This window comes from Rousettus aegyptiacus, unplaced genomic scaffold, assembly GCF_014176215.1.
Source record: "Rousettus aegyptiacus isolate mRouAeg1 unplaced genomic scaffold, mRouAeg1.p scaffold_m13_p_15, whole genome shotgun sequence".
In the NCBI taxonomy this organism is placed as follows: domain Eukaryota; kingdom Metazoa; phylum Chordata; class Mammalia; order Chiroptera; family Pteropodidae; genus Rousettus; species Rousettus aegyptiacus.
In genome coordinates, this window is record NW_023416290.1 from 60,225,681 (window position 1) to 60,252,434 (window position 26,754).

General features: G+C 63.4%; 4 protein-coding genes and 1 long non-coding RNA gene across 11 annotated transcripts; 3 read left to right on the top strand and 2 right to left on the bottom strand.

Moving 5' to 3' along the window:
• Window positions 1-663: 663 nt before the first annotated feature.
• Window positions 664-3,803, top strand: LOC107503499 (sphingomyelin phosphodiesterase 5). 4 transcript variants are annotated; one of them, XM_036233194.1, is made up of 7 exons: window positions 671-2,104; window positions 2,200-2,272; window positions 2,553-2,693; window positions 2,767-2,856; window positions 2,960-2,991; window positions 3,068-3,203; window positions 3,277-3,803. In XM_036233194.1, the coding sequence occupies exons 1-7, from the start codon at window positions 1,277-1,279 to the stop codon at window positions 3,459-3,461; spliced, it is 1,485 nt and encodes a 494-aa protein (XP_036089087.1). In that variant the 5' UTR covers window positions 671-1,276; the 3' UTR covers window positions 3,462-3,803. The 4 variants fall into 4 exon arrangements, with proteins under 4 accessions (XP_036089088.1, XP_036089089.1, XP_036089087.1 ...); XM_016131899.2 differs by having other exon boundaries at window positions 674-2,104; window positions 2,928-2,991; XM_036233195.1 differs by lacking the exon at window positions 3,068-3,203 and having other exon boundaries at window positions 664-2,104.
• OPLAH (5-oxoprolinase, ATP-hydrolysing) lies at window positions 3,434-14,402 on the bottom strand. Of its 4 annotated transcripts, none has more exons than XM_036233190.1 (27): window positions 14,153-14,402; window positions 12,457-12,680; window positions 12,191-12,382; window positions 11,583-11,682; window positions 11,378-11,501; window positions 11,111-11,306; window positions 10,871-11,036; window positions 10,633-10,771; window positions 10,483-10,550; window positions 9,892-10,157; window positions 9,660-9,772; window positions 9,400-9,570; window positions 9,072-9,209; window positions 8,845-8,983; window positions 8,615-8,727; window positions 8,311-8,462; window positions 7,600-7,760; window positions 7,419-7,520; window positions 7,174-7,348; window positions 5,440-5,624; window positions 5,177-5,323; window positions 4,951-5,085; window positions 4,624-4,773; window positions 4,336-4,493; window positions 4,098-4,258; window positions 3,885-3,982; window positions 3,434-3,634 (listed from the first exon to the last, which is right to left on the bottom strand). In XM_036233190.1, exons 1-27 carry the CDS (start codon window positions 14,385-14,387, stop codon window positions 3,488-3,490), a joined length of 4,155 nt encoding a protein of 1,384 aa, XP_036089083.1. In that variant the 5' UTR covers window positions 14,388-14,402; the 3' UTR covers window positions 3,434-3,487. The 4 variants fall into 4 exon arrangements, with proteins under 4 accessions (XP_036089083.1, XP_015987383.2, XP_015987381.2 ...); XM_016131897.2 differs by lacking the exon at window positions 14,153-14,402 and adding an exon at window positions 13,137-13,209; XM_016131895.2 differs by lacking the exon at window positions 14,153-14,402 and adding an exon at window positions 12,890-13,052.
• Window positions 14,403-14,427: 25 nt separating this feature from the next.
• LOC118612032 lies at window positions 14,428-20,021 on the bottom strand. The gene is made up of 3 exons (XR_004954695.1): window positions 19,850-20,021; window positions 15,348-15,565; window positions 14,428-14,961 (listed from the first exon to the last, which is right to left on the bottom strand). It is a non-coding gene; the product is annotated as an uncharacterized LOC118612032 (long non-coding RNA).
• Window positions 16,971-18,883, top strand: EXOSC4 (exosome component 4). The gene is made up of 3 exons (XM_016131918.2): window positions 16,971-17,181; window positions 18,162-18,368; window positions 18,477-18,883. The coding sequence occupies exons 1-3, from the start codon at window positions 17,011-17,013 to the stop codon at window positions 18,834-18,836; spliced, it is 738 nt and encodes a 245-aa protein (XP_015987404.2). The 5' UTR covers window positions 16,971-17,010; the 3' UTR covers window positions 18,837-18,883.
• Window positions 20,022-20,076: 55 nt separating the features above from the next.
• On the top strand, window positions 20,077-23,533 carry GPAA1 (glycosylphosphatidylinositol anchor attachment 1). Its single transcript, XM_016131791.2, has 12 exons — window positions 20,077-20,259; window positions 20,492-20,671; window positions 20,754-20,865; window positions 21,054-21,201; window positions 21,281-21,382; window positions 21,466-21,662; window positions 21,735-21,931; window positions 22,023-22,176; window positions 22,336-22,431; window positions 22,588-22,778; window positions 22,859-23,029; window positions 23,196-23,533. Exons 1-12 carry the CDS (start codon window positions 20,186-20,188, stop codon window positions 23,437-23,439), a joined length of 1,866 nt encoding a protein of 621 aa, XP_015987277.1. The 5' UTR covers window positions 20,077-20,185; the 3' UTR covers window positions 23,440-23,533.
• Window positions 23,534-26,754: the final 3,221 nt, after the last annotated feature.

Consider the following 26,754-nt stretch of genomic DNA (forward strand, 5'->3'; position numbering starts at 1 on the left):
CCTGCCAGGGCACGCGTGAGGACAGAGGGCAGTGCGGGGAAGCCCACAGAGCGGCCTCTGGCCCACAGGATGGAAAGGAGAGGAGGCCGGAGCTGCAGTGGGAGGTGACGGGTGTGGAGAAGACCCAGGGTCAGCAAACAGCGAGAGCTATGGGGAAGGAGCGGGTGCCGGGACCCTCTTGCCCCAGGGCTCCCTGCCACTCTATCCTTCCCACTCCCAGAGTGGGACTTCAGACCCAGCCAGACCCCTGGGAAGGGTGGAGAAGGGCTCCATAGGGATGGGAGGAACTCTGTGGGTGAACATCTTCCAGCAAAGCAGCCATGAGCAGCCCAGCCCCAGGGGCGGAGGTATCCTGGAGAATTGAGGTAGGGGGCAGAAGCTCTCCACCTCCCTGCCAGTAAGAACCCGCCGCGGCAGCTGTAAGGACTGATTCAGAGCTGGAGTTAGAAAGGGGAGGGGGGCTAGCAGCACTGGACAGCACCAGGCAGCTCGTCCCAGAAACCAACCGAGCAGGAGCGGAGCGTTCCGCACCAGCGGAACTGGCTTCTCTCTGGCTCGTGCGCCCTGCGGGAGCGGCTGCGCAGGACAGAACCAACGGTCCCTGCCCCCCAGACTGGAAGCTCCTTGAGGTAGAGTCACAGAGCCGTCACCTTTGTGCGCCCGCCCGCCTTGTGGGGGCTCCACGGGGCGCTGGGCGGGCGGGCCGGATGGGCCGCTCCGAGTCCGCCCCTCATTTAGGGACCTGTCTTTGGACTCAGGTGCGGGACGTCGTACTTCTGGGCAGAAGATGGGGGTAAAGTAGACCCTGCAGTCTGGTCTATTCCAAGCGGACTTTCAGGAGAGGGGAGAAAGCGGGACGCGGCGCGCATCAAACTCGGTAGCGCTGCGCCCGCCCGCACGAGAACGGGTCGCCGTCGCTCGGTGCGGGCTGCGCCCCAGACACTGCCCCCGTGGGGGGACCCGGGGCGTCTCCGAGCGGCCTGCGGGAGCGGGCGGGCCGGGAGCGAGGAGGATCTCGGGCGGGACTGACAGGGTCCCTTTCGCTTTCCCTTTGTTCTCTCCAACCTTCGCCGAGATACGGCGCTGGCGAGCAGAGGGCGGCTCCCCCGACGCGCACCTTCGCCGGCGCCCCGCCCCCAGGCTCGCGAATCACAGTGCCTTCCCGCGCTCAGTTTGCGCCACCTGCAGCTCCCACCCACACACCGACAAGTCTACTTGCAACACGGGAAGCGAATGAGTCTCCGGGGCGCCCCGCGACGGAAGAGTCCTGCGCGCCATGCAGTCCGCACCCGACTGGCCGCCGCAGCCTGGCGCCTTCCAGCCCTCGCCCTTCCCGCACCCCGTGCTGCATGCCCTCCACTGCCTGGCCCGCGCGCTGCTCTTCCCGGCCTACTGGGCCCTGGACCAGCTGCTGGGCTGCTGGGCGCCAATGGCGCGCCCGAGCGGCCTGAGGTGGCTGAGCACAGCCGCCAAAGCCGGAGCGGCGCTGCTGCTGCTGCTGCTCGTCAGCCCGCCGCTGGCTCTGCCCGGCCTGCTGCTCTGGCTGCCGCTGCAGGCCTGGCGCCGCCCCTTCTGCTACCAGCCCCCTCCGCATTGCTGGGCGCCCCCCACGCCTTGGCGCCCCGCGGCTGAGCCCGCGCGCTGCTTCAGCGTCTTCAGCGCCAACCTGTGTCTGCTTCCCGACGGGCTGGCACGCTTCAGCAACTTGCAGCACAGCCAGCGGCGGGCCAAGGCCGTGGGCACCGTGCTGCTCGCCGGCTTGCGGCCTTCGCGCTATGGGGCCATGGGCTGCAGCGCGCCAGGGCCCGGGGCGCCCCGCGGAGTGCTGACCGCCGCGGTGCCGGAGGGTCTGGACTTCGTGTGCCTGCAGGAAGTGTTCGACCTGCGCGCGGCGCGCCGCCTGGTGAGCCTCCTGGCGCCCAATCTGGGCCCGGTGCTGCACGACGTGGGCACGTTCGGCCTGCGGCCGGGGCCGCACCTCAAGCTGCTGGGCAGCGGGCTGCTGCTGGCCTCCCGCTACCCGCTGCTGCGCGCCTCCTTCCGCTCCTTCCCCTACGCTCGTCGCGAGGACGCGCTGGCCTCCAAGGGACTGCTTTCTGCACAGGTACCCGCGCACGGCCGGGAGATCCCCCGCCGGGGAGGGGGCGCGGCGCGGGGTCGAACGGGCACAGGATGCTGGGGCTGTCCGTGGCGTTGCAGGTGCAGCTGGGACTCGTGGAGGGGCGCCGCATCGTGGGCTTCCTGCATTGCACGCACTTGCATGCGCCTAGTGGTGAGCCCCGCGGGCGAGACCGTTGGCTCGTGGCAGGCCAATCTGCCTCCGAGTGGTGGTGATGTGTCCTAACCCTCGCCTGTACCCCCGTTCCCCGCCCCCACTATTTGTTAACTGCCAGGCACTGAATGCCCCGTGTAGTGCCCGGGTGGACTCACAGATGAGGACCCGGCAGGGCGGCGGGGGCGGGGGGGGGGGGCGCGGTTCCGCTCTGTGTTCCGGTTGCGGAATGGTGCCCTGGGCCGAGTCTTTCTCCCTTCCCCCTCCCCGCTCCCCGCAGAGGACGGGCCCTTGCGCTGTAAACAGATGACGCTGCTGCTGGATTGGGTCGAGCACTTTGAGGCCGAGAGCCGCCAGAGTGACGAGGCCGTGGCCTTCAGCATGCTCCTGGGTGACCTGAACTTCGACAACTGCTCGCTAGGTGAGAAAAGGCTTCAGCGGGGCGGGGCCAGGCAGCCTGGCCCCGCCCACCAAGCGCTGCCCTCTCTTTGCAGACCAAGCGCAGGAGCAGGAGCACCAGCTCTTCAGTCGCTTCTGCGACCCTTGCCGCCTGGGCACACGCCAGGAGCAGCCCTGGGCTCTGGGTAGGCGCGCGGTCCCGGCCGACCTAGGGACGGCTCCAGGCCGCGCTCCCGCTGATACCGCTCTCCCCCAGGAACGATACTGAACCCTTCCACACTCCACCAGTCAGTGGCTTGCTCCCCGGAGATGCTGCAGAGGTGAGCGGCACTCAGGGGCCCAGGCGCCGCCTCCAACAGAGGGGTGCCTGGGCTTTGATGACACTGCCCCCCTCAGGGCCCTGGAACAGGAGGAAGGGCGCCACCACTACCTGGCAGGCCCTCCCCACGGAGGCTACCGGGCTCAGCCCTGGAGGGGACGGCGCCTGGACTACATCACATACCGGGGCATGCCCACAAGCCCACTGAGCCCGGTAAGTGCCAGAGCTCAGGGCGCTGGGCCAGCTGGCGCTGGGGTGCCCACTCAACCTGTCTTCACCCCCCCAGGAAGTGGAACAGGTGACATTCAGCACTGCCCTGGCGGGACTCACAGACCACCTGGCCGTGGGACTTCGGCTCCGAGTTTCCATGCCCTCCCAAGGCAGGCTCGCGGGCAGCAGCTGAGCAGCCCGATGGGAAGACAGACAAGGAGAGTGGAGTGTGATCCTGGCCAGCTGAACCAGACGACTTGATGGCTCTTTATTGTGCAGGCCCTCCCTCACACCGCCTCCTGGGCCCGGCGGTACTCATAGACGCTGCCGCGCTCAGGGAAGGCTGGAAGCTGTGGGGGCGACCCCGGGGGTGGGGCAGGCTCCTCTGGGTCCCCGTAGCCCCCGCCACCTGGTGTGTGGAGGCAGAACACATCCTGTGGAACAGAGGGGCAAGATCAGGGAGGATGTGGTACCCGCCTGCCACAGTGCGCCCCCCGCCCACCCCATAGACACAGCAGCACAACGCAGCCCTGGCCATGGCCATGGAGGCCGGTGTGCGGCCCTCCTTCCTTCAGGAGCCAAATTAAACTGGGTCTCTGGTTATTTTTGCAACTCCGTTCACCTTCCACAGCATTGAGGCCTCTGGGGTGATGGAGATGGGACAAGACAGACGACAGTCCTTACCCCGGGGTATACAAGCACGGACGTCTTCCCACCCAGATTCACTGTCCGGCCATCCTTGCGGGTCAGCAGATTTAGGCCACGGGCGCCAGGCTCGCCCCCTGCAGGAAGAGGCGCTGGGTGGCTCAGGAGGCAAGGGAGGGAGCAGCTTGGTGGGGAGATAGGGAGAGACCTGGCGAAGGGTGGATGTAGTGGGGGGAGGGGAGATGCGCTCACCATGGAGACCATAGGGCCGGAAGGCGCGGCGCTCAGTCAGTACAGACAGCAGCGCCTCCTCGCGGAACAGCAGCTCGCGGATGACACCATCGCCGCCCCGAAAGCGGCCGCGGCCCCCGGACCCCAGTCTCAGCTCAAAGCGGCGCAGGATGACCGGGTACCTGCAAGGCCAGGAGCTCAGTGCAGCCCGACGGGGCTCGTCCCGCGGCCGTTTCCCCAGCCCCGCCCGCAGGCTCACCTGCTCTCCAGAATCTCAGGGTCGGTGATGCGCGTGTTGGTCATATGGCTGTGCACTCCGCTGCGCCCGTGCCAGCCAGGGCCCGCGCCCGCGCCGCCCGCCACCGTCTCGTAGTAGCCCATGTGGGCGTTGCCCAAGGTCACGTTGTTCATGCAGCCCTGGCAGGGGCAAAGGGTTGCTGCGCTCGGCTCAGGGGCTCAGGCAGCATCTGCTTGGTGTGCGCTCCAGCCTCCCCGCAGCCCGCCTCCCAGCAAGACAGAGCAGCGCCCGCCCGCCGGCCCGCCGCACCTGGGAAGCGGCGCAGGCCCCGAAGGCCGCCAGGATGACGTCCACCACGCGCTGCGAGGTGAGCACGTTGCCGCCGACCACCGCCGCCTCCGCGGATGGGTCCAGAATTGAGCCTCTAGGAATCACTACGCGCACCGGCGCCAGGCAGCCCTGTGGGGGGGAGGGGCCGGCTCTCAGGGGCAGATGGAGATATGCGTCCCACCTGCCAGCACCTCCGGAATCAGTCCGGTATTGGGCTGTTGGGCTGGCTTCGCCCCAGGCTCACTCAGGGTGACCTGGAGCTTGGGGTCGACCTACTGACCTCGCACACAGGACACCCCTGCGCACCTGGTTGAGCGGGATGTCGCGGCCCACCAGACAGCGCAGGCAGTAGATGAGGGCAGACAGCGTAATGGCTCGCGGCGCGTTGAGGTTGCCAAACACCTCGGGTCCGGTGCCGCTGAAGTCAAACACCGCGCTGCCCTGCCCACCCGGAGCGGAGGAGTCAGTCAGCAGCCGCCCGAGGCCCCGCCCCTGACCACGGCCCGCCCCGCCCCCACCCCCACAGCCTGACCTGACTCAGGTTGATCTGCACACGGAGTCGGATAGGGGAGCCGTCGTCCATGTGGTCCTCTGCAGACACCTCCAGGGGCAGGCCCCTGGCTTGCCGGGAGGTCCCAAAGGCCCGAAGCATGTCCCGCACAGCCAGCTCTGCGTTTGCCTGGCAAGAAGTATGTTCAGTGGCAGCCTTGCCGCTTTCAAGGTGGGCCAGGTGCTCCCTCCCCAACCTGCCTGGGCGCCGTCACAGCCACCCCATGCTCCTGCCCCCAGGCCCACCTGAATGTGGCCCATGTAGGCCTGCACCACGTCCAGACCGTACTGCCCGATGAGCTCCCCCACCAGCTGGATGCCCTTTTGGTTGGCTGCCACCTGGGCACGGAGATCTGACAGGTTGTCGTGCAGGTTCCGGGTCCCACTGCAGCCGGTAATCTTGCCTGGGGCCCGCAGGGCCTCGGTTACAGCTGGTTGGTGGATAGAGTCACCACGGAGCCACCCTCCAAGTCCCAAGGCTGCCTTGCCCTGCTCCACACCTGCTGAACCCTCGCGGACACCGTGGGCCCCGTTCTGGCCCTCACAACCCTGCTGACTCCTTCGGCACCCCAAAACCAGCTTCTACCCTTCTACTAAACCTCCTCCTTCCCACACCCCAGTCCCCCCAATATACCCAGGCTGGGGCAAACAGCAGGAGTGGGGAGGGACAGGGACAGTTGTCCCTCTGCGGACTCTCCTCCCTCCTTTGATCCCTCCCCTCCTGTCACCCCGCCACCTGGACCCACTCCCTCCAGCCTCTCTGGGCCTCTCTCCCCTTTCTCAGGAGAAAAACCACTTCCTTGACTCTCCCCCACTCACACGTCCCTGGGCCCTCTGGCCCCCACTGACCCCCACAGCCAACCACTTTGAAAGCGCATCCAGGGGCTATCTGTGCAGCACCCCCACCCCCGACAGGTCTGGACAAGGCCTCGGCTCCTGACAAGCAGTGCAGGTCCTGGCTTCAGAGATCACGCCCCACTTCTGGAAGGCCCTGCTCAAGTTCAGGTTGAGGTCCTCTCTGAGGCTCCCTGGCCACTGGGTCCTCTGTCACGTGCCTATACATGACCTTTCCATAATCCCTGCCCCCTGCCCTCACATGCCTTGACCAAGAGAGCAACGGGACCTAGGTCATCCTATTTGTATCTTTGGCACCCACAGCAGCCTGTGGCTCTGTTATGCCACCGTCCACCCTGCCCACGTCGCCTCCTCTCACTCTGGGATGCCCCCCCTGGGCTCTCGGACCAGCTCTATATTTCCCAACGTCCTCTCTCCCCAGACCCTGCAGTTGCTCTGTGCCCGCTCACTGCCGCAGCCTCCAACCTCTAGGTGTGCACACTTGACATCAACCCCCACCCCTAAATCCCATCAAATACCAACCCTGACCTCCAGAACAGCTGCCCCACCCCACTGTTGCAGCCCAGCTTAACTCAGCATCATCACAGGTAACTGCAGCTGCCCCCATGCCACTCCCCCTGCCCAGGGTCCAGGCCACCCTCGGACCCCATTCACTCTGCTCATAGGCGGACCAGTTTGGGCCCTGCTGAGGCTCTTCACAGCCTCCCTGATGTTCTGCCCCCCAGTGACTCGGACCCAGGCCCAGGAAGGCTCTCCAAGCCCGCGGCCCCTAGCCCCTGGGCCCAGGCCTGCCGTTTCTCTGCAGCCCCTAGACCTAGTGCAGACCCAGGCACAAGCCATAAGCACAAGCAGCTGCCCATTTAACACAGGCTCCTCTCCTCCTGCACCTACTCCCTTGGGTGTCCTGGCAGACTTCCCACCCCAAAACTACTGGGGCCTTCCCGAGCTGAGGCAGAACTCATCTCAGCTCCGCTGGCCATTGCTGAGTGATGTCGCCACCTGGCTCCCCCTGAGGCCTGAGATGGTGGGCCGAGTCCCAGTGTCCCACCTGGTGTGGCTCAAGGCAGCAGCATGTGCGCCAGCCCACTGGACCCCAGCCCCCAGCCCCAGACCACTTCTGCTCACCCTCCTCCTGGAAGACGCCCCCCTGGACGAGTTTGAAAGACAGAAAGACAGCACCCTCCTGCTGCAGCGTGGTGGAGTGGGGGGGCATGGAGCCTGGTGTGATGCCCCCAATGTCCGCGTGATGCCCGCGGCTAGCCACATAGAACACAGGCCGTGTCTGACCTGGCCAAAACACCTAGGGGTGAAGAGCAACAGTCAGCACTGTGGCCGCCCTGCCCCTGAGTCCCCGGGGCACTGGCCCTCACCGGTGTGATGACAGTCAGGTCTGGCAGGTGACTGCCCCCTGCGCTGGGATGGTTGCTCAGCAGTACATCGCCAGGGTGGAGGTCCGCCCCCAGGTGCTGGATCTGGGCCGGGAGACAGGCGCTGAGTTAGGGGGATGGGCAGAGGCGGGGGCTGGAAGGCAGGGGGAGGGACCCTCCGAACCTGGAACTGCACGGTCTCCTGCATGGCGCCCAAGTGCACAGGGATATGGGGGGCGTTGGAGACCAGGCCCCCGTCAGGGCCAAAGAGGGCGCAGGAGAAGTCCAGGCGCTCCTTGATGTTGGTGGAGATGGCCGTGCGCTGCAGGATTCGGCCCATCTGCTCTGGGGGCACAGAGTGACCAGACACTGCTGGCCCCACAGCACCCACAACATGGCTCCGGGTATGAAAAACAGGACCCTTGGCCTTCAAGGCCCCCAAGGCCAGCGGCCAAGACCCAAAGTGGGCAGTGGCCCACCTGGACACAGTGAGGCTGTGGACCAGGCCGTGTCTGGCCTGAGTGAGGGGCGTCCCCAGCGCCTGGAGCCCTCACAAGAACCTGGGGCCCCACATCAGCCCTGCACCCTGCTGAGCATGGCAGGAGACTGGGCCCCTGTCTCTGCACAGACAGGTTCACTGTGCTGAGCCCACGTCCTGTCCACAGGCAATGCCAGGGCCCGGGCTGCTGGAGGGAGGGCACTGCCTTGGGGCAGGGGGCCGTGCCACTCCAGAGCCAGGCCGCCAGCCAAAACTCCGCTCCACCCCTTCCCCTGCGTGACACGTTCTCTCTGCACAGCCCTGCCAGCCGTACCACCTGTGCCCACCTCCGCCCAGCAGGCAGACCCCACACCTGACACCGCACGGAGGGCCCAGGCGGGCAGTGGCGCCACTCACCAGCAATGCTCATGAAGCGGTGCGAGAAGATGGACAGGTGGATGGGGTCGAGCTGGGCACCCACCGTACTGGGGGCCTCGGCCCCCACCGACACGCGGATGTCCCCAGTCTCAGTCACCTCCGCCTGACAGCCTGGCTCTACCAGGATGGTGCTGGGGACAGAGATGCAAAGGGCCTGGAGAGGCCAGGCCAGACACCCCTCCAAACCAGTGACCCCACATCCGCAGGCCAGGGACACCCGGGCCCTGGCAGCTTTGGCCGCCACCTGCACCCCCACGGACCACCAGGCCAGGTCGCAGCCCACCTGTTGCTGTCGATGATAAGGCAGGGCCCCTGAAGCTTGTGGCCATAGCCCAGCTCTCCCAGCAGGTACACAGGGGTCTCTTGATAGCCCCCCTCAAAGTAGCACTGGGTCATCTGAGGAGGTGTGGGGTGAGTCAGATGCGTAGGGTCAGAATCCCCGGTCCTTCCCGTCCACACCTGTCCCCATGTCCCTGTGGGTGTGGGTGGGTGGGCACAGACAGGACCACTGACCTTGTCTACCCGGGGTGGTCCAGTCTGGGCTTTGGGGGCGTCCTCAAGGCGAAGGCCGCTGCGGCCAGTGCCCCTCACCCGCACGTCGTCCACCATCACTGGCCGCTCCGGGATGACAAAGCCGAACTCCCTCATGTACCTGGTCGCGCAGCCCAAGGGGGCCGTCAGGGCAAGGCGGGGAGGCCACAGGCCACCCGCCAGGCCTCACAGACCGCGAGCTCGCTTACCTCTCCACAAAGGCTGCCCCGAAGTCACCGGCGCGGGGTGAGCGGGCAGTGGCCGGGTGCTGGTGCGCCGACACCATCAGGGCACAGTCCGTGCCCTGGTAGCGCAGGTGCAGGAAGCTCTCAGTGCTGATCTGGGACCTGCAGTGGTGGGCGGGCAGGGCCCTCTCCCGTCAGGCCTCCTGCTCCAGCACTCGGAGTCCAGCCCTCCCTGACTACCACCTGAAGGAGCCCTAGCCACACCCGGGAGGCCAGGCCGCACACCTGCCAGCAGGTGGCGGGGATGCTGCAAGCCATCCACCCCCCCCCCCCCCGCCCCCCAGAGCCCCACCTGGGGAAGCCCTGGGCCCGCAGGGCATCCACGCACTGCTCCTCCAGACGGCTCAGTCTCTGGTCCAGCTGCACAAAGGTCTCGGGCGCGTAGGGCAGGGAGCAGGGCTCCTGCGCCTCATGCACTACGTCTGCCAGAGCCAGCCCCAGTGCTGACAGCAGCCCGCTGTGCCTGGGAGACAGGGCCACGTGACTGTGAGGGTGCGGCACCTCCCGAAGCCGGCCCCCACCCTAGGACCCGCGGCCCACGCCCAGACACACCTGTGGATATGCACAGTGTCCATGCCCAGGGCCCGGGCGATGGCACAGGCATGCTGCCCGCCAGCTCCCCCGAAGCAAGCCAGCACATGGGCTGAAGGGTCGTGGCCTCGTGCCTGGGCAGCCAGAAGGCAGTCAGGGGCTCACCCCACGCTGTTGGGCTGCCCACCCCTCACGCCCGTGGGCCTGCCCGAGGCAGGGGCAGGACTGGGAGGCGAGGGCAAAAGCTGACTACCTGTGTAAGGGCGCGGATGGGCCGGCACATGGCTTCGTTGGCCACACGCACGAACCCCATGGCTACCTCCTCCAGGCTCAGCGGGGAGGCCGCACAAGGCCCATTGGTCAGGAAACTGTTGACCTCGGTGGCCACAGCCTCCAGTGCCTTTCGTGAAGCCTCAGGGGACAGTGGCTGGTCCTCTCCCGGCCCAAAAATGCAGGGGAAGGAGGCAGGCAGCAGCCGACCCAGAACCAGGTTGGCGTCAGTCACTGTCAGGGGGCCCCCTGCGAGGTGTGCACAGCATGCGGGTTGGGAGCTAAAGCTGGGGACCGGAGTGGGCAGCAGGGGCGGGGCTGGAGAAGTGGGTGGGCCTGGGCGGCAGGGGCGGGGCTGGAGGAGTGGGGGGGGGGCCCGGGAGGCAGGGGCGGGGCTGGAGGGGTGGGGGGGGCCTGGGCGGCAGGGGCGGGGCTGGAGGAGTGGGGGGGGCCTGGGCGGCAGGGGCGGGGCTGGAGGAGTAGGGGGGGCCCGGGAGGCAGGGGCGGGGCTGGAGGGGTGGGTGGGCCTGGGCGGCATGGGGAGGGGTCCTGCAGGGTGGATACCAGCCCTTACCTTTGCGGTAGCAGGCCGGGCCAGGGTGGGCTCCGGCAGACTCTGGCCCCACCACGAAGAGGCCAGACCTTGGGGGAGGAAGGGAGGACTGGAATTGGAGGCGGGTTGGGAGGCAGGGCTGGGGGTCCTGGCCCAGGTGGAGGGGCTGACCTGAAGAAGAGGCGGGAGCCCCCACCAGCTGCCACTGTGTTGATGTCTAGCTGGGGGGCCTGGAGGGTGACACCGGCTGTGCTGGCCTCAAAAACGTGCTCAAACTCCCCAGCATAGCGGCTCACGTCAGTGGACGTGCCTGCGGGGAGAGGCGAAGAGCCGCTCACAGGCCCGGATGCCTGGCACTGCCCAGCCTGGCCATTGAGCCTCCCTAGATGTCACGCTTCGGCCCTCGTACCTCCCATGTCGAAGCCGATGACCGGATGGCCCCCCTCCGCCTTATAGGTGGTGGCCGAGTAGCCGACCACACCACCAGCGGGGCCGGAGAGCACTGCGCGGGAGCCGCTGAAGGAGTCCATGGGCGCCAGGCCCCCGTCAGAGCGCATGAACAGCACCTGCACGTCCTGTGGGCGGGGCTGCGGTGAGGGGCTGCGCGGGCGCTGGGGGGGCCGCGGGGGGCAGGTAGGCCGTGCCTCACCTTGAGCTGGCCCTGGAAGCCCCTCCGGAAGCCCTGCACATAGCGCTGGATGGCAGGCGTGAGGTAGGCGTCCGCGCAGGCTGTGTGCCCCCGGGGCACAATGCGCACCATGGGCATGGCCTCCGACGACAGCGACACGTGCGTGAAGCCCAGCTCCCGGGCCAGTGCGCCCACCTGCTGCTCGTGCTGGGCCCACCTGTGACAATGACTCAGGGCACTGCACTCCCGCGGCCCCCCCAGGACCCCCATCCCGCCAGCCGCACTCACGTGTAGGAGTGCATGAGCACCACGGCCAGGCTGCGGATGCCTCTGGACAGGAGCCCCTCCAGCTTCCCACGCAGGCCCCCCAGGTCCACGGGCTGCTGCACCTCCAGCAGGTCCCCTGTGCGGCCTGCGGGGGAGTCATCACACCCCGTCAAAGGTCCATCAGGGCGTGCTGGCCCCGGAACCCCAACATCTGAGGCATGCGCACCTTTGACAGGTGTCCCGGAGCCTGGGTCCCCACGGTACAGCACTACACGCTCGTCCACCTCCAGCACCTCTTCATACAGCACCTCAGGCATGGGCACGGCCTGGGGGTGGGCAGAGGCTCAGAGGAAGCCCAGGCTGGGGTCCCGAATGGGTGGGGCAGTGCGGGCGAGGAAAGGTGTCCCAATGGGCCAGCCGACTGGGCCAGGAGACAAGCAGAAGGGGCGGGCAAGCCAGCTGCTCACTGACCCCAGACATCTGAGAGGCCAATGGCCCTGTGCTCACAAGGGGAGCTGGTTCCCAGAACCAGCAATGCGGGTGGGGGTGGTGCTGGGCTCCTGGCCCCCACCTTGAACAGGCTGGCTTGGGCTGCCCCACACCTGGGGCCCGGCACAGGGCACAGGGGCAGACAGGAACAGCACAACATGTGACTTCTATGAAGGCTGAGGGGACACAGTGTTCTGCTACCAGTGTCTGGACCCTCCTCTGCCTATCAGCTGGTGGCCTTGGGCTGTCACTGACACGTCCAAGGACTGCCCTCCCTGAGGGTCCACAGCATCCCTGGGAAAGTGAGCGGCACGACCCAGCTGCCTCACGGCGCAGCGGGCTCACCAGGTCGAAGAGGTCCTCGCGGGCCTGGGTGCCCACGTGCAGCAGGTCTCGGAAGCCGCGTGTGACCAGCAGAGCCACGCGCTCCCCCCGCCGCTCGAGCAGGGCGTTGGTGGCCACTGTGGTGCCCATGCGGATGCTGGCAATGCGCGTGGTGTCCAGTGGCCTGTCCCGTGGCAACAGCATACCCCCCTCCTGGAAACCACGCGGTCGGCGTCAGGCCTCTGGCCACACCTTCCCTCCCCACCGCGCCGCTGCGCCCTGGCCACCTGCTCTAGGATGCGGCGGATGCCCTCTGTGGGCGCGTCCGCGTAGTTGGCAGGGTCCTCCGAGAGCAGCTTCAAGACCCTCACGTTCCCCCCTGGGCACTGGGCGAAGACGTCGGTGAAGGTGCCTCCGCGGTCGATGGCAAAATGGAAGCGGCCCTCGGGGCTGCCCATGATGACCGGGCTGGAGTCCAGCAGCAGCTCTTCAGCTGGTAGGCCTGGGAGAACTGGGTGGAGCAGCTGGGGTCAGCGGAGAGGGAGGGGGTCATCCACAGGCGGGAGCCCTGGCAGATTTGCGTCGGAGACTCCAGGTCCAGGAAGGGGTCCGGGAGGAGCCATGGCTGCAGCACAGGCTCAGAGGGCAGCCGGCAGGCGGGGGCGCCAGGCCTAATACCCCCCATTACCCAGTTGTCAGTGCCCCACTCCCAGAGCAAACCTGGGGCCTGGAGCAGGGAGTCGTACCGCGGAGCCCAGGCCCTTTCAGCACGAGGAAGCACGGGGTTGGCGGCACGTCTGGAGAGCTCCAGCTCCCAAAGGCTCGACCTTCCGCCAAGGCCCGTCGGGACGCGGGACGGGGCGGAGCGTGAGCAGGTGACGGGGCGGTGGAGGGGGCGGGGGCGGGGTGGGGGGAGGTGGGGCCGTTGCGCCGAGGCGAGGCGGGAGGGTCCGGGTGCAGGGCCCACCTAGCCAGACAGCTCCGGGTCGCTCGCTGTCCGTCCGGGCCTCACTCGCTCCAGGCCTGTCCCACCCCGCCGCGCTGGCCCGGAAGCGGGGCCCGCCCCCTTCACAGCCAGTCCCGGCGCGCCGGGCCCTCCCGGCTGCGTCAGGCTCAGGCCTGCCCGGGGCCACCGCGGCTCTCCGCAGCCAGCAATCCGGGGTGGCCAGGCGGCGGCCGGGCGGGCCTTTCCAGTCCGCTCTCCGGCAGTGCGATGCTGTTTTGGGGCGCCCCCTTCCCAGCGGCCGGATGCAAGTTGGCCGTGCGCTGCCGCGCTATCTGCCCACTCTTGCCTGCCCAGAGGCTCCCCTCAAGCCCGCGCTGTTTCCGTGAGGCCTGGGATCGCCCATTCCCGTGGCAGCGCCCCGCGCAGTGCTCTGGGCAAAGGCCATGAGCCACCTCCCGTCCCTCTTTCTCACGCCCCACCCCAACCTGGAAAGTCCTGTTGTTACTTCAACCTTCAAAGTGTAGATGCAGAGCACACCACTCTGCACTCCCTGGCCCTAGTCAAACCTGTCACTTCTCACCAGAAAAGGGACTATCCACCCCACCCACCCCCATCAGCCAGGGAGCCTAGAGGGCACAGGCCCAGGGGACGGAGCCTGCCCTCAGTCTCCCTCTGACCTGTAAGGACCTCCTGGTCCTCATCTGCCCTGCACTCCGCCTGCACTGGCCTTTGCACTGGCCTCGGCATGCAGGTCACTGCCACCTCAGGGCCTTTGCACGGGCTGTGCACCTGGAAAGCTCCACCCAGCCTTCTGTCTCCCTCACTTCGGTCCAGCTCTGCTCCAATGTCACTTACTCAGTGCTGTCATTTCCCCACTGTATCTGCTAAAAGAGCCCCCACCTCCACCCCTCAGCCCTTGCTTTGCTTGGTGACCCTCCATAGCACACATCGCCGCCCCTCCTTTCAGTCTCAGCACAAGCTGGGTAGGGAAAGCCTTGTGGGCCCCTGGGAACAGCCCCATGCCTGGCACTGCCCACCTTGTCCGGCATCCTTGAACTTGATGGTCCTCCGCCGGGGCAGCCGGGGGCTGGAGGCCACCTCAGCCAGGAGCCCGGAGCCACAGAAGCCCAGGCTGCTGGCCCGGTCCCTGAGCACCAGCTTCAGCTCCTGGTTCTCCTGGATCAGCCGTACCAGCCGCCGCAGCTCCTCGTTCTCCTGTGCCAGCCGCTGGATCTCCTGCCGCAGGCCCTCATAGCTGCTGAGGAGGGACATGCCCAGCAGCAGGGCAGTAGCTGCCAGCCACCGGAGGGCTGGCCAGGGACAGCAGATCCCGCCATTGTGAGGTCAGCACTGCCCCCACCCCTGCAACTCGGCCACATTCCGGGGCTTCGAAGCCAGGCCCAGCAGATGGACCACCTGGAGCAGGTGTGCCTAACCTCTGACCTTCCACTGCCCTCCCTGTGGAGCCCAGACCTGCCCCAGGCCTTGGAGTCCTTCGAGAGCCCTGAAGGACAGAAACTTCTTTATCCCAGCCCAGCCTGTAGAAGAGCCAAGATTCAGGTGTTCCCACCTGCCTACTGGCCACCAGCTACGGCATCTCCACCCACCTGTGCTAGATTGTGGTGCTGGGTGAGCGAGAATGGTCTCCAAGGGGGTCACAGCCAGCACTGCATGTGAAGGGTCTGGAGGGTGGGTGTTTGAGCTGCCCCGAGGCAGGGGGCATGGGCCCAGCAGCTGAAGCTAGATGGTGCTGACAGGGACCGTCGGAGCCCAGGAGTGGGGTGAGCACTGAGGATGTTGGGCTCAGGTTGGAGGCCCAGAGACGGACTGGGCGATGCCGCGCCTGCTGCAGAGAACAGGGAGTGGCGCTGTCACTCAGAAGGCAGGTGCCCTGGACAAGGCCCTACATTCAGGGTCTCGACCCCCGGGGGAAGGCAGCAGGCAGGCCCCATGAGAGGTCTGATGACAGCAGATTCCTGAGGGCAGGGGAGCCACCCCCAAGGCTAACAACTGGGTTTCCATAGATCAGGGTAGCGCTCTGGGAGAAGCCAGCTTCCACACGCCCCCAGCTTCCTCAGCCCCTGTTCAGGGTGCGAGGCAGAGTGGAAGGTCAAGGAGCTCCATGGCGAGGCTGAGCAGGCTGGCTGCCTTTGAAGACTGAGTGTGGCAAACCATTGTGAGAGATATCAGTGGTGCGAAGTCAAAAAAAAGTTCCAACAGATTACCACAAACCTGAAGGCTTAAAACAAAAGACATTTATTCTCCTTCATTTCTGGAGGCCAGAATTCCAAGCTGAGTCTCACATGCTAAAAATTAAGGTGTCAGCAGGAATGGTTCCTTCTGGAGGTTGCAGAGGATTGGTGCTCACCTTGTCCATCACTCAGCATTCCTTGCTTTGTGGCTATGTTACTCCAGTCTCAGCCTCCACGGTCGCCTCGTCCTCTCTTCTTCTGAAACCAAACATCCCTCTGTTTCTACCTTAAAAGGACACTCATGATGACATCTGGGGCCACCTGGATGATCCAGGACAATCTCCCATCTCAAGATCCTTAAATGTAATCACATCTGCAAAGTTCCTTTTGCAACATAAGGTAACGTTCGTAGCCTTCGGGGATCAGGACCTGGATGTCTTTTGGGGTGTTCTGCATCTTATTACACTGGCTGGACCCGAGGCAGACTTGAAATCTTTCTCCAAGCACACACAGATCCGTTAGCAGAGAATGGTACCTCACTGGCTCAGGGAGCTTAAGCACAGTCTTTGCCCAATAGGGGGCCAAAGTCCGAACCATGTTGACCCAGATACAACTTCCAGTTAGCTAGGCTTAAATATAAGAGCTGGGGGTTGAGATTCTGAGTAGTGACCTGGGAAGCTGCACAGTAGGGGGGAAGTTGCGAGGTACCAGGCCAGACTAACCTCTAGACCGAGAAACTAACAAAACGGCAGAATCAACTAGCTTAAGGAGGGACTGGCTAATCATAACCCTGAGCCACTGTAATAGATCATCTAAAATGTCCAGTTTTCAACAAAAAATTGAGACCTGCAAAGAAACAGGTTAGTGTGACAGCTGTACAGGAGAGGTAGGATCCAGATTTTGGCCTTGGGGATACATCCTGGTACATCTATCCCTTGGTTTTCTCACTGCCAGGATTATCTAGATGGACTTAAGGTATTTTGTGAGTGAAAAACACAAAAATGTGTATGAAATGACCCCATTTAAAAAAGTAAACAGAATTCCAAAAGCCACTGTATGGCTGTACACGTACAACTTCTTGTCTTAATGTATAATTTATATGGAATTCCGTGAATACGGAGAAAAACATGGAAATAACCATTTACTAGGTTAAGGTAAACGGAGTGAGTGTGCAGTCGGAAGAGCCAAGCCGACGTGCAAAATTAAAACTGCTCTAAAACAGAATGTGACCATATGTATGTAGAATATAAAACTGTTTTAAATGGACAGATGTAAACGCCGAACGGTTACGAGAACGTGAAGAGCAAGTGTGCCGCAGCTCGGGAAAACGAACGCGCGCACCGGCCCGCAGAGGCCAAGCCGCGCTTCCTGCAGCGGTCGCCGCTCCCGCCCGCGGACCTCCAAGGAGACTCCGGGCTTCGCCAGGGCGCCGTGGGAACCACCCGCGACAAGCCCGATGGGGCGCGACCGGGGTACTCTGCCCCCAGCGGGTCCCCACCGCTGGCAGCCGCAGAAAAGCCCCCCCGAACGGCCGCAGGCAGCGCCGGCCAGGCCGGCCCGGCCGACGCATCCCGGGACCGGAAGTGAGGCCCGCGGCGCCGCCCGGAACCGCAGTTCTCTGAGGCCGGAAGTGGGGGGGTTGTCAGCGCCTCCGAGAGCCGCAGTCCTCCCGGAGGCGGAAGCGGGTCTGGCGGCCGGGCGGCATGGCGGGGCTGGAGCTCCTGTCGGACCAGGGCTACCGGGTGGACGGGCGGCGCGCCGGGGAGCTGCGCAAGATCCAGGCGCGGATGGGCGTGTTCGCGCAGGCGGACGGCTCGGCCTACATCGAGCAGGGCAACACCAAGGCGCTGGCGGTGGTCTACGGGCCGCACGAGGCGAGTGGGCGACCGACGGGGGCGGGCGGGCGGCGCACGCCTCCGTTTACGCAGCACATATTCCGGGCCGGTTCAATCGGGGTAAAAGCCAAAGTGCTCGCACCGCGGTGCACAGTGGCCCCTGTCCGCTGCGCCCTCCACTCCTTGCCCTTCCTCAAAGCGCCAGGCGCGCCCCACCCCCTCGTTTCCTCACCTCTATTCGGACTTCACTGTCCGGGTGACACCTCCGCAGCCCACGGGGCAACGCCCCGGCACTCCAGCCACACGCTTCCCGGCCTTTCTGCACCTGTCACCTCAGACACCAATTTAACTTCTCTTTCTCATAGTTTGTCTCCCTACTGGAACATAAACTCCGTGAGGACAAAGACTTTAAATAAAACTGCCTGGTTTTAATGCCATGTCCCCAGTGCTGTAATAGTTCCTACCAGCACAAGCACTGAAAAACTGCTTAGCGCGTGAGTTTAGAAGCCCAGCCTTCCGGGGGAACGAAACCAGAAGGGGGAAGGCCAGAGGGTCTAGAAACAAGAATGGCACGTTTGTAGAGCAGAACTGCTGCAGGTGGAGATGGGGAATGATTCCAAACGAGACCTGAGGAGGAGGCACCAACTCCGGGCTTTGTAGACCAGGGAGAAGACTTAGGGTTTTATCTCACATGTGATGGGAAGCCTTTGGAAGCTAAATAGGTTATGTGGCTGTATAAAGAAGACAGAATCAGATTCATAAAGAGACTGACTCTGGCTACAAATGGAAAATGGGTTGAGAGGGGATAAGGCAAGGATGGAAACAGGGAGGGCTGTTAAGACAGATCAGATCCAGAGGTGGTGGTGGCTTAGACTGTCTTGGAGGTAATGCAGTTGTACTTGTTTAGATGTGGGAGGCCGAGGAAGAAGGAGGGAGGCTGAGGCTCAGGGCTTGAGCCCGAGGAGGGGTCTCGCGGGCTGGGAGGGATGGGTCTGGCTCATGTGTCCTTTCTCCCACAGATCCGGGGCTCCCGCTCACGAGCCCTGCCAGATAGGGCCCTGGTGAACTGTCAGTACAGTTCTGCGACCTTCAGCACAGGTGAGCGCAAGCGGCGGCCACATGGAGACCGGAAGTCCTGCGAGATGGGGCTGCAACTGCGTCAGACCTTTGAGGCAGCCATCCTAACACAGCTGCACCCACGCTCCCAGATTGACATCTATGTGCAGGTGAGCAGACAGCAGCCCTAAACCCAGGGAGAGGAGGGAGATGGAGGGTATGAGGGGGCATGGCAGTTGGCGGCCTAATGGACTGATGTCACTGGGGGGTCCATGCAGGTGCTGCAGGCAGATGGTGGGACCTATGCGGCTTGTGTGAATGCAGCCACACTGGCAGTGCTGGACGCTGGGATACCTGTGCGGGACTTTGTGTGTGCCTGCTCAGCCGGCTTTGTGGACGGCACAGCTCTGGCAGACCTCAGCCATGTGGAGGAAGCAGCTGGTGGCCCCCAGCTGGCCCTGGCCCTGCTGCCAGCCTCAGGCCAGATCGCACTCCTTGAGATGGATGCCAGGTTGCACGAGGACCACCTGGAGCGGGTGCTAGAAGCTGCTGCCCGGGCGGCCCGCGATGTGCACACCGTGCTGGACCGTGTGGTCCGGCAGCATGTACGTGAGCCCTCTATCTTGCTAGGGGACTGAGCATCTGGCCGCTCTGCCCAGAATAAACCCACACACAGAGTACTGCATGTTTCTCTTCCCACAGCACTTCCTACCCTCAGAGCCTTGCCTGGTGCTGGCTCCTGGGGGTGACCAGGGACCCTCACTCACACATGAACAACACACCTCTTGCAGCCTCAGGGTTCAAACCCTGAAGAAGAAGGTGGGGGGAGTGTGTCCCTGGGTGGAGGGAGCAGCTTGTGCCCAGAAGGGCTCAAGGCAGCTGAGCAGTGAGGTCGGGCCTGGAGTGAGCCCGGCCACTGGACTGTGGAGTCTGTTATCCTCACTCACACTCAGGGCCCTGAGCAAAAGGGCTGACGAAGAGCTCAGCTGGCTATGGGTGCCCACCCTGGAGATGTGGAGGCCACATCCCACATTCTATGGGCTATGGCTTGAATTAAATGACCCTTTTCCCCTGAAGAATTCTTTGGGCCTGTCCTGCTATTTTGGGCTCCGAAAGTACAACAGATCTATGTCCTCACCTCAAGTCTTCTTGGCCCTGACCTGTCTGAGCCATCCTCAGTGGAACACAGACACTGCCTCTCCCCACCACAGCACCTTCCTCTTCAACGGACCCCCCTTCCACCTCCTGCTCTCAGACCTGCCTGAGCCCTGACCACCTGCCCCTGGAATCTGCACTCAGTGTGCTTCTCCCCTAAAATCCGATCACCTCCCGGCCTAGACAGCGGTGCTCCCCAGCCCCTTTGAAACCTGTTTAGGCTAGTGGTGCCATCTGCACCTGCCTCCTTCCCTTGGTCATCTGACCCCGTCACCCCGGTGCTGGGCTTACCCTGTGATTCTGCTCATACACCCGCTGCCATTTTTGGTGACCAACACCCACAAGAGTGAGTCTGCCAATGCCTTGGTCTCTCAGTTCACGGGAACCCCTACTTCCCACCCACTCCACCAGCACTCAGACCTGACACTGCCGGGCAGCGGCACCTTCAGAACCTCCAGTCATCCATCCTCGTCACCGCCTCCGCTTTTCCACCCACCTGTCTTAATTGACCATTTTCCTCTGATTCTCCTAAGAGCTGGAGCTTTCTCGCTGCCCTCGAGCAGCTCGGGCGGTGGCAGGTCGTATTCCCCGCTCTTCGCCGCCGCCCTACACCGCGGCCCCGAAACCCCGGCCCTAGTCGGGCTGTGGTCACACCCACTCTGTTCTGGGCATGCGCGGTGGTGCCCCGGGGGCGTGGGCTGGGGCCGCGCGAAGGCCGCTGGGACCGGAAGTGCGGGCGAGCTCGGAGCCCCACTTCCGGCCAGGGGGGCGGGCCCGGCGGGCGGCCGTAGCTGGGAACCGGAGCCGGGTCCCGGAGCCGCGCCGCCCCGCCATGGGCCTCTTGTCGGACCCGGTGCGCCGGCGCGCGCTCGCCCGCCTTGTGCTGCGCCTCAACGCGCCGCTCTGGTAGGGCGAGGCCCGGGAGGGAGGCGGGGACCCGAGGGCCTGGGGCTCCAGCCGCGGGCGCTCATCCCCTCTGGCCCATCGGCGTCACCTGGGGCCCGAGGCCCGGGGCTCAGGTCTCTCGTCTGGCGCCTCAGACACGTCCCCTCGACCCCCGGTGCCAAGGTCGAGGCCACGAGCCGGGGTCCCGGGACTCGCTGACTCTCCGGTGGCCCCTCCGTCCCCTCTCCCGCAGCGTGCTGAGCTACGTGGCGGGCATCGTGTGGTTCCTGGCTCTGGCTTTCCCGCCGCTGACCCAACGCACTTATATGTCGGAGAACGCCATGGGCTCCACCATGGTGGAGGAGCAGTTTGCGGGCGGGGACCGTGCCCGGAGCTTCGCCAGGGACTTCGCTGCCCACCGCAAGAAGTCAGGGTAAACAGTAGAGCCGTGGATACGGGGCCGCAAGTGTAGGCAAGGCCGGGAGCTCTGCTCACAGGCCCTCCTCTGTCTCTAGGGCTCTGCCCGTGGCCTGGCTGGAGCGGACGATGCGGTCGGTGGGGCTGGAGGTCTACGCGCAGAGTTTTTCCCGGAAACTGCCCTTTCCAGATGAGACCCACGAGCGCTATGTATTGTGGGGAGGGAGTGTGCCTGGGCCCCGAGGGCAACTTGAAGGGGTGGTTGGGGCCAGGAATCTCGGTGAAGGGGATGTCCTGGGACCAGAGAAACCCCCAGTGTGCATTATCTGACCGTAAAGGGGAGCCTTCAGCTGTCAAGGGTGCGGTAGTGCTGAGGCTCCCCTCAATACCGCCCACAGATGGTGTCAGGCACTAACGTGTACGGCATCCTGCGGGCCCCGCGTGCTGCCAGCACTGAGTCTCTGGTGCTCACCGTGCCCTGTGGCCCTGACTCTACCAACAACCAGGCCGTGGGGCTGCTGCTGGCACTCGCTGCCCACTTCCGAGGTGAGGCTCAGGAGTACTGCTGGCAAGGGTGGGTTTGGCTACTGCCCCAAGCCCAGCTGACGCAGCTTCTGGCCTCCAGGGCAGATTTACTGGGCCAAAGACATCATCTTCCTGGTGACAGAACATGATCTTCTGGGCACCGAGGCTTGGCTTGAAGCTTATCATGATGTCAATGTCACTGGTGAGAGCTCTTGCCTTGCCCCCTCTCTCAGGACCACTGTCCTCACCAGCCCCCATGGACAGCTCATTCACCTGCTCCTACAGGCATGCAGTCGTCCCCGCTGCAGGGCCGGGCTGGCGCCATCCAGGCCGCTGTGGCCCTGGAGCTGAGCAGCGACGTGGTCACTAGCCTTGACGTGGCTGTCGAGGGGCTCAATGGGCAGCTGCCTAACCTCGACCTGCTCAACCTCTTCCAGACCTTTTGCCAGAAGGGGGGTCTGCTGTGCACGCTGCAGGGCAAGGTAGGGCCGCCTGTCGGGGAGTGCGGGGCCCGCGTGTGGGGGTGAGCTGACGCTGTCTCCAAACCCTCTAAGCTGCAGCCCCAGGACTGGACGTCAATAGATGGGCCCCTGCAGGGTCTGCAGACACTGCTGCTCATGGTTCTGCAGCAGGCCTCTGGCCGCCCCCACGGTCCCCACGGCCTCTTTCTGCGCTACCGTGTGGAGGCCCTGACCTTACGTGGCATCAACAGTTTCCGCCACTATAAGTATGATTTGGTGGCAGTGGGCAAGTAAGTGGCTGCTGGTGCCCCGCCCTCTGTGCTGGGACGTTGAGGGGCTGCGGGGGCCCTGGCGCGCCGTGACCCTGCCCCTCGCCCGCAGGGCTCTGGAGGGCATGTTCCGCAAGCTCAACCATCTGCTGGAGCGCCTGCACCAGTCCTTCTTCCTGTACCTGCTGCCTGCCCTCTCCCGCTTCGTCTCCATCGGCCTCTACGTGCCAGCTGCTGGCTTCCTGCTCCTGGTCCTGGTCCTCAAGATATCCTCTGCACGCCTGCTACCTCCTGCAGCCGGCCGCAGGCCCCGCCACCCTAGGGTGGGGAGAGCTCTCCGTTCTCAGGGTGGAGGGTGCGGGTGAGCCTCGGGCCCCTCAGGCAGATCCCATCGCAGGTCTCGTCAGGGTCCTTGACTAGGCCACGCTCTGGGATTGTGGATGCAGCTGCACGAAGCCGGCGTGGGCCCTGAGGAGGCCGAAGCGGCCTCTGGACCCAGTCCGCCCCTCCCCCCAGCACAGGTGATGGTTCCCCCACTCCTGCCTTTGGGTTGGGCTTCTCAGATCCCAGAAAGAGGTCACTGCTACCACTCAGTGTCAGCTGCTGGGGTGGCGGTGAGGATCCTGGGGGTTTGCCTTACCCCAGGGCCCACCACCAAGTACCTGTGTGACCTGCAGGGTATGGGGCTGGCCTCGCTTGTAGCGCCCTTGCTGATCTCACAGGCCATGGGCCTGGCTCTCTATGTCCTACCGGTGCTGGGCCAGCACGTGGCCACCCAGCACTTTCCTGTGGCCGAGGCTGAGGCTGTGGTGTTGACGCTGCTGGCCATCTACGCAGCTGGCCTGGCCCTTCCACACAACACCCACCGGTGAGAACTGGGCTGGGTGGGCACAAGCAGGGGGCTCCCTGGACATGCAGGCAGCTGCCGCTAAGCACCTTGCCTTGCAGGGTGGTGAGCTCCCAGGCCACGGACAGGGGCTGGATGGCACTGAAGCTGGTGGCGCTGATCTACCTGGCTCTGCAGCTGGCCTGCATCACGCTCACCAACTTCTCCCTGGGCTTTCTGCTGGCCGCCACCATGGTGCCTGCTGCTGCACTCACTGAGCCCTGTGGGCCCCGGTATGTGTTGCCCCGCCCCCACCGTGGAGCCCACTGGGACGTGTCCTCCACCCCTGGGCCTATGCTCCTCACCACAGACTGTGCCCTCACACCATAGCCCTCCCCCCACAACTTGGTGCCTGTGCCCCCGACTCAGAACCCACCCTGACTCTGCTCCTCCACGCAGGCCACTCTATGCTGCGCTGCTGGTGCTGACAAGCCCGGCAGCCACACTTCTGGGCAGCCTGTTCCTGTGGCGGGAGCTGCAGGAGGTACCGCTGTCACTGGCCGAGGGCTGGCAGCTCTTCCTGACAGCGCTGGCTCAGGGCGTGCTGGACCACCACGCTTATGGCGCCCTGCTCTTTCCGCTGCTGGCTCTGGGCCTCTACCCCTGCTGGCTGCTCTTCTGGAATGTGCTCTTCTGGAAGTGACGTCTGCTTGCTCTGCGTCATGAGGACTGGTGGGGACTCTCCCAACACCCCCGAACTCTCCTTCCTAGGAAATAAACATGTCTGGTTTCAGCTACCCCTGGGCTCTGGCCCACTGTGTACATGGGGACCCACGGCCTCTGGCCTTGGCTTTCCTTCCTGGAGGGCACTGCCCTGGCCCATTTTCTGAAGGGCCAACCTGTCAGCTGGGTACTGCTGGCAGGAGTGAGGACCCCGACCACGATTGCCCTTCCCAGCCCTGGAAGAATCTGCACATCACAGTCCAGCACTGGGTGGGCTCAGGGGTCTGACAGGAGGGGACATGCCCAGAGACCTTAATGCACCAGTGTGGTCAGCCCTGGGGCTGAGGGGTGTGCTGTGGCTCTGCGTAGAGCAAGGAGGGGAGCACAGCCCGGGGCAGAGGCAGAGTTGGGGAGCCTGCCCCACTAACCCAGAAGCAGACAGGCCAGGAATGCAGCCCCGAGGGAGGGCACTGTCGGGCAGCCCGGGGGGAAGCTGCTGATTGTACCAAGCGCGCCAAGATGTCCAGTGTCCATTCTGGAGGGAAGAAAAGCAGCGTGCCAGGAACACACCTCACAGGAGAGACAAGGCGCCCCAGCAGCACCCCAGGGGCAGGAGCTGCGTGCTATGCCACCTGGAGGGCTACATCCCAGGATGGTGGCCTGGGAAGTCCCAGGAGGAAGCTCCAGCCCCTCAGGCCTGCCTCAGAGCTTCATCTTCCCGCGGAGACTCCCCTCGACGCCTGGGGTTCCCTGGTTCCACAGTGAGGAGCTCACCTGGAACTCTCCTCCACCCCCAGTGCCAGCATCCAGAGGGCTTTTCTCTGGAGCCTCTCTCCAGAGAAGTCATTGTTGGTCCACATGTCAAGGGTTATGTGCACTCTTCAGTGTTGGGGGGACAAGGTGCCAGAACCCCCACTGACATGCAGCCTGTCTGGCCTGCTTGTCCCTAAGGTCTGACTGGAACTTTGAGCTGCTTTCCCTGTTGGACAAGCTGTCTGGCTCCTGGGGCTGGGGAGACACTTGCAACCCCCACCCTACCCTCAGTGCCTCTGGGAGCACCTCCCAGCTGGCCTCATGGGTCCCTCCCCTGGCAAGTCCGGCACCACTTGTCTGTGGACCTTTTGTCCCCAAGACACCCAGACACCACTCTGTCGTGGTCCTCTGTTGTCTCTGTCTACGTGGGCTGGCATCTAATGCAAAATCCTTTCCAGGCATTTTGACTGGACTTTGACAGTTGCTTAAACGTAAGTCATGAAAATCATGCAACGTACAAATGCAGACAAAAGCTAAAAGATGATCTCAATTGTGTCTGAGCTTTTACCTGTGCAGAATTGTCCCTGCCTACACACGAGAGTTGGAGGCGGCCATGGGAACGACAAAGTCCATGTGTGGGAGAGGCAGCATTCCTGTTCTGATTTAAGAAAATATCAGGTGGTGAAGGTGTAGGCCAGATGTAAAAGGGATGAGTGAGTATAAAGTCCTAAACGCTTTAGTTTGAGGGTGTGGCAGTCTGCTGCTTGTCCCCTACTACTTGTTCTCTTTATTCATAGAGCCCCAGTTTTGACATGAACACAGGCTACCCCACATAAAGATGCTCCACTCTGCAGTACAGCCAGGTGTGACCATGTGACTATGCCATGGCCGATAGGATGTGAGCAGAAGTTTCAAGGGTGAATTCCAAGAAGAGACTTCACACACACTCCTTCACAGTCCATCTCTCTCCTGCCTTGGGTGTGAAGTGTGTCTGGGATAGGAGGTACAGCCCGCAGTGAGGGCTGCAGGAGACAAGGAGGGGCCTCCCTGCCACCAAAAGGCATCACCACAGCCCCCCTGGCTGCTAACCTGGGCTTCATAGGAAAGAGAAACCACCCTCTACTTTGATTAAGCCATCGCTTGGAGTTCTCTGACACTGGTCTAGCTCCAACGAATACAACATGCTGTGAACCCAGCTCACGTGGGGACTCCTGGGTGGCTTCCAGCTGGAGGTATGTAACTTGTGCTGATAACCTGTACTTAGTAGTAAGTGCTCCCTTGTTGCCGGCCTCGCACACCCCAGAAGAGAAGTGCTGTGGGGGCTGGGACTTGGTCTTACTTCCTGCCACTTTCCAGCACAGAGCCAGGCACACAATAAAACATCCATATGGTTTTACTGAATGAAGGGAAGGGGAAAATCAGAGGGAGCCTGGCAAAGTGCAATCACAGATGTCCAGAAGGAAGCTCTGGGATAGACCTGTTGATTTCCACAGGGCCTGGAGGTTTGCTTATGGCTTGTGATGTGGGGTGAAGCCACCCTCCACCTGCCTCTCAACCCCCAGCAGCCTCCCCATGACCAGGAGCTTTGCAGATGCCCTTCTAAGGTTTGGGACACCACTGGAAGCTCATCTTGGTGTCCCAGGTTACCTCAGTGCTCTCCTCAAACCCTTCGCCAAGTCATACCCCACCTGAGACTTCTATACCAGGAGCTCTAAGGCTGCTCCAGGCCCTGTGACCTGTGAACTACTCCCACCGGCTCTAGCTGCCTTCATTCTCAGGTCCTATCTCCTGCCCAGGCTGGTCATCTGAGGCCCCATCGGTGTCGCCTCCACCTCCTGGATATGTTATGATCACCTCACACCCCGCATGCATTTCCTCCCCTGACGCATCAACCTGCTTTCTGCCTCTATAGACTTGCCTAATCTAGACGTCTGTATCAATGGGCTCACACAGTCTGTAGCCTTTAGTGGCTGGCTTCTGATGCAGCATGACGTTTTCGGGGTTCATCCATGTTGTGCATGTGTCAGCACTTTCTTTAGATGGCTGAATGTGCCACTGTGTGGACGTGCCACACATTTGATGGGTCATTCATTAGTTGATGGGCATTTGGGTTTCCATTTTTTGGTTATTGTGGATAATGCTGCTATGGACATTCTGGAGCTCAGCCAGTGAGAAACTGTCACCAGCCTGAACTCTTGGTTTCCTCCAATGGGCTTCCCCCTTTGTCTCTGCAGCTTCCTCCCTTTTCTCTGTAAAGTATGTTCCTCTCCTTTGTTTGCTGGGCATGCCTATAGTTTCTGCTGTATTATCTCAAATTGCAATTCTCTGGTATTCCCAAATAACCTCCCCCCCTCTTTTTTTTTTTTTTCCTGGAAACAGGAAATGGCTGTTTTATTTTTAAGGTCGACATTACCTTTGCTTAATTTCCAGAGTTCAGAAAAAGTTGACAATTTTTGCTAGATTTTTTTGCCCTTAGGGAGAAGGGGAAGACAAATTTTCCGAGCTCCTTACTCCTCCGTTTTCACTAAGGACTGAAGGCCCT

Coding starts and splice junctions, on each gene's coding strand:
- LOC107503499 (XM_036233194.1), top strand. CDS start 1,277: ATGCAGTCCGCACCCGACTGGCCGCCGCAGCCTGGCGCCTTCCAGCCC. Junction 2,857..2,959: donor GGAGCAGCCCTGGGCTCTGG/GTAGGCGCGCGG, acceptor ACACTCCACCAG/TCAGTGGCTTGCTCCCCGGA. Junction 2,992..3,067: donor TCCCCGGAGATGCTGCAGAG/GTGAGCGGCACT, acceptor TGCCCCCCTCAG/GGCCCTGGAACAGGAGGAAG.
- OPLAH (XM_036233190.1), bottom strand. CDS start 14,387: ATGTCCCTCCTCAGCAGCTATGAGGGCCTGCGGCAGGAGATCCAGCGG. Junction 10,158..10,482: donor CCCGGCCTGCTACCGCAAAG/GTAAGGGCTGGT, acceptor CACACCTCGCAG/GGGGCCCCCTGACAGTGACT. Junction 3,983..4,097: donor CCGGCCCTATGGTCTCCATG/GTGAGCGCATCT, acceptor CTCTTCCTGCAG/GGGGCGAGCCTGGCGCCCGT.
- EXOSC4 (XM_016131918.2), top strand. CDS start 17,011: ATGGCGGGGCTGGAGCTCCTGTCGGACCAGGGCTACCGGGTGGACGGG. Junction 17,182..18,161: donor TGGTCTACGGGCCGCACGAG/GCGAGTGGGCGA, acceptor TTTCTCCCACAG/ATCCGGGGCTCCCGCTCACG. Junction 18,369..18,476: donor AGATTGACATCTATGTGCAG/GTGAGCAGACAG, acceptor GGGTCCATGCAG/GTGCTGCAGGCAGATGGTGG.
- GPAA1 (XM_016131791.2), top strand. CDS start 20,186: ATGGGCCTCTTGTCGGACCCGGTGCGCCGGCGCGCGCTCGCCCGCCTT. Junction 21,932..22,022: donor GATTTGGTGGCAGTGGGCAA/GTAAGTGGCTGC, acceptor CCTCGCCCGCAG/GGCTCTGGAGGGCATGTTCC. Junction 23,030..23,195: donor ACTGAGCCCTGTGGGCCCCG/GTATGTGTTGCC, acceptor TCCTCCACGCAG/GCCACTCTATGCTGCGCTGC.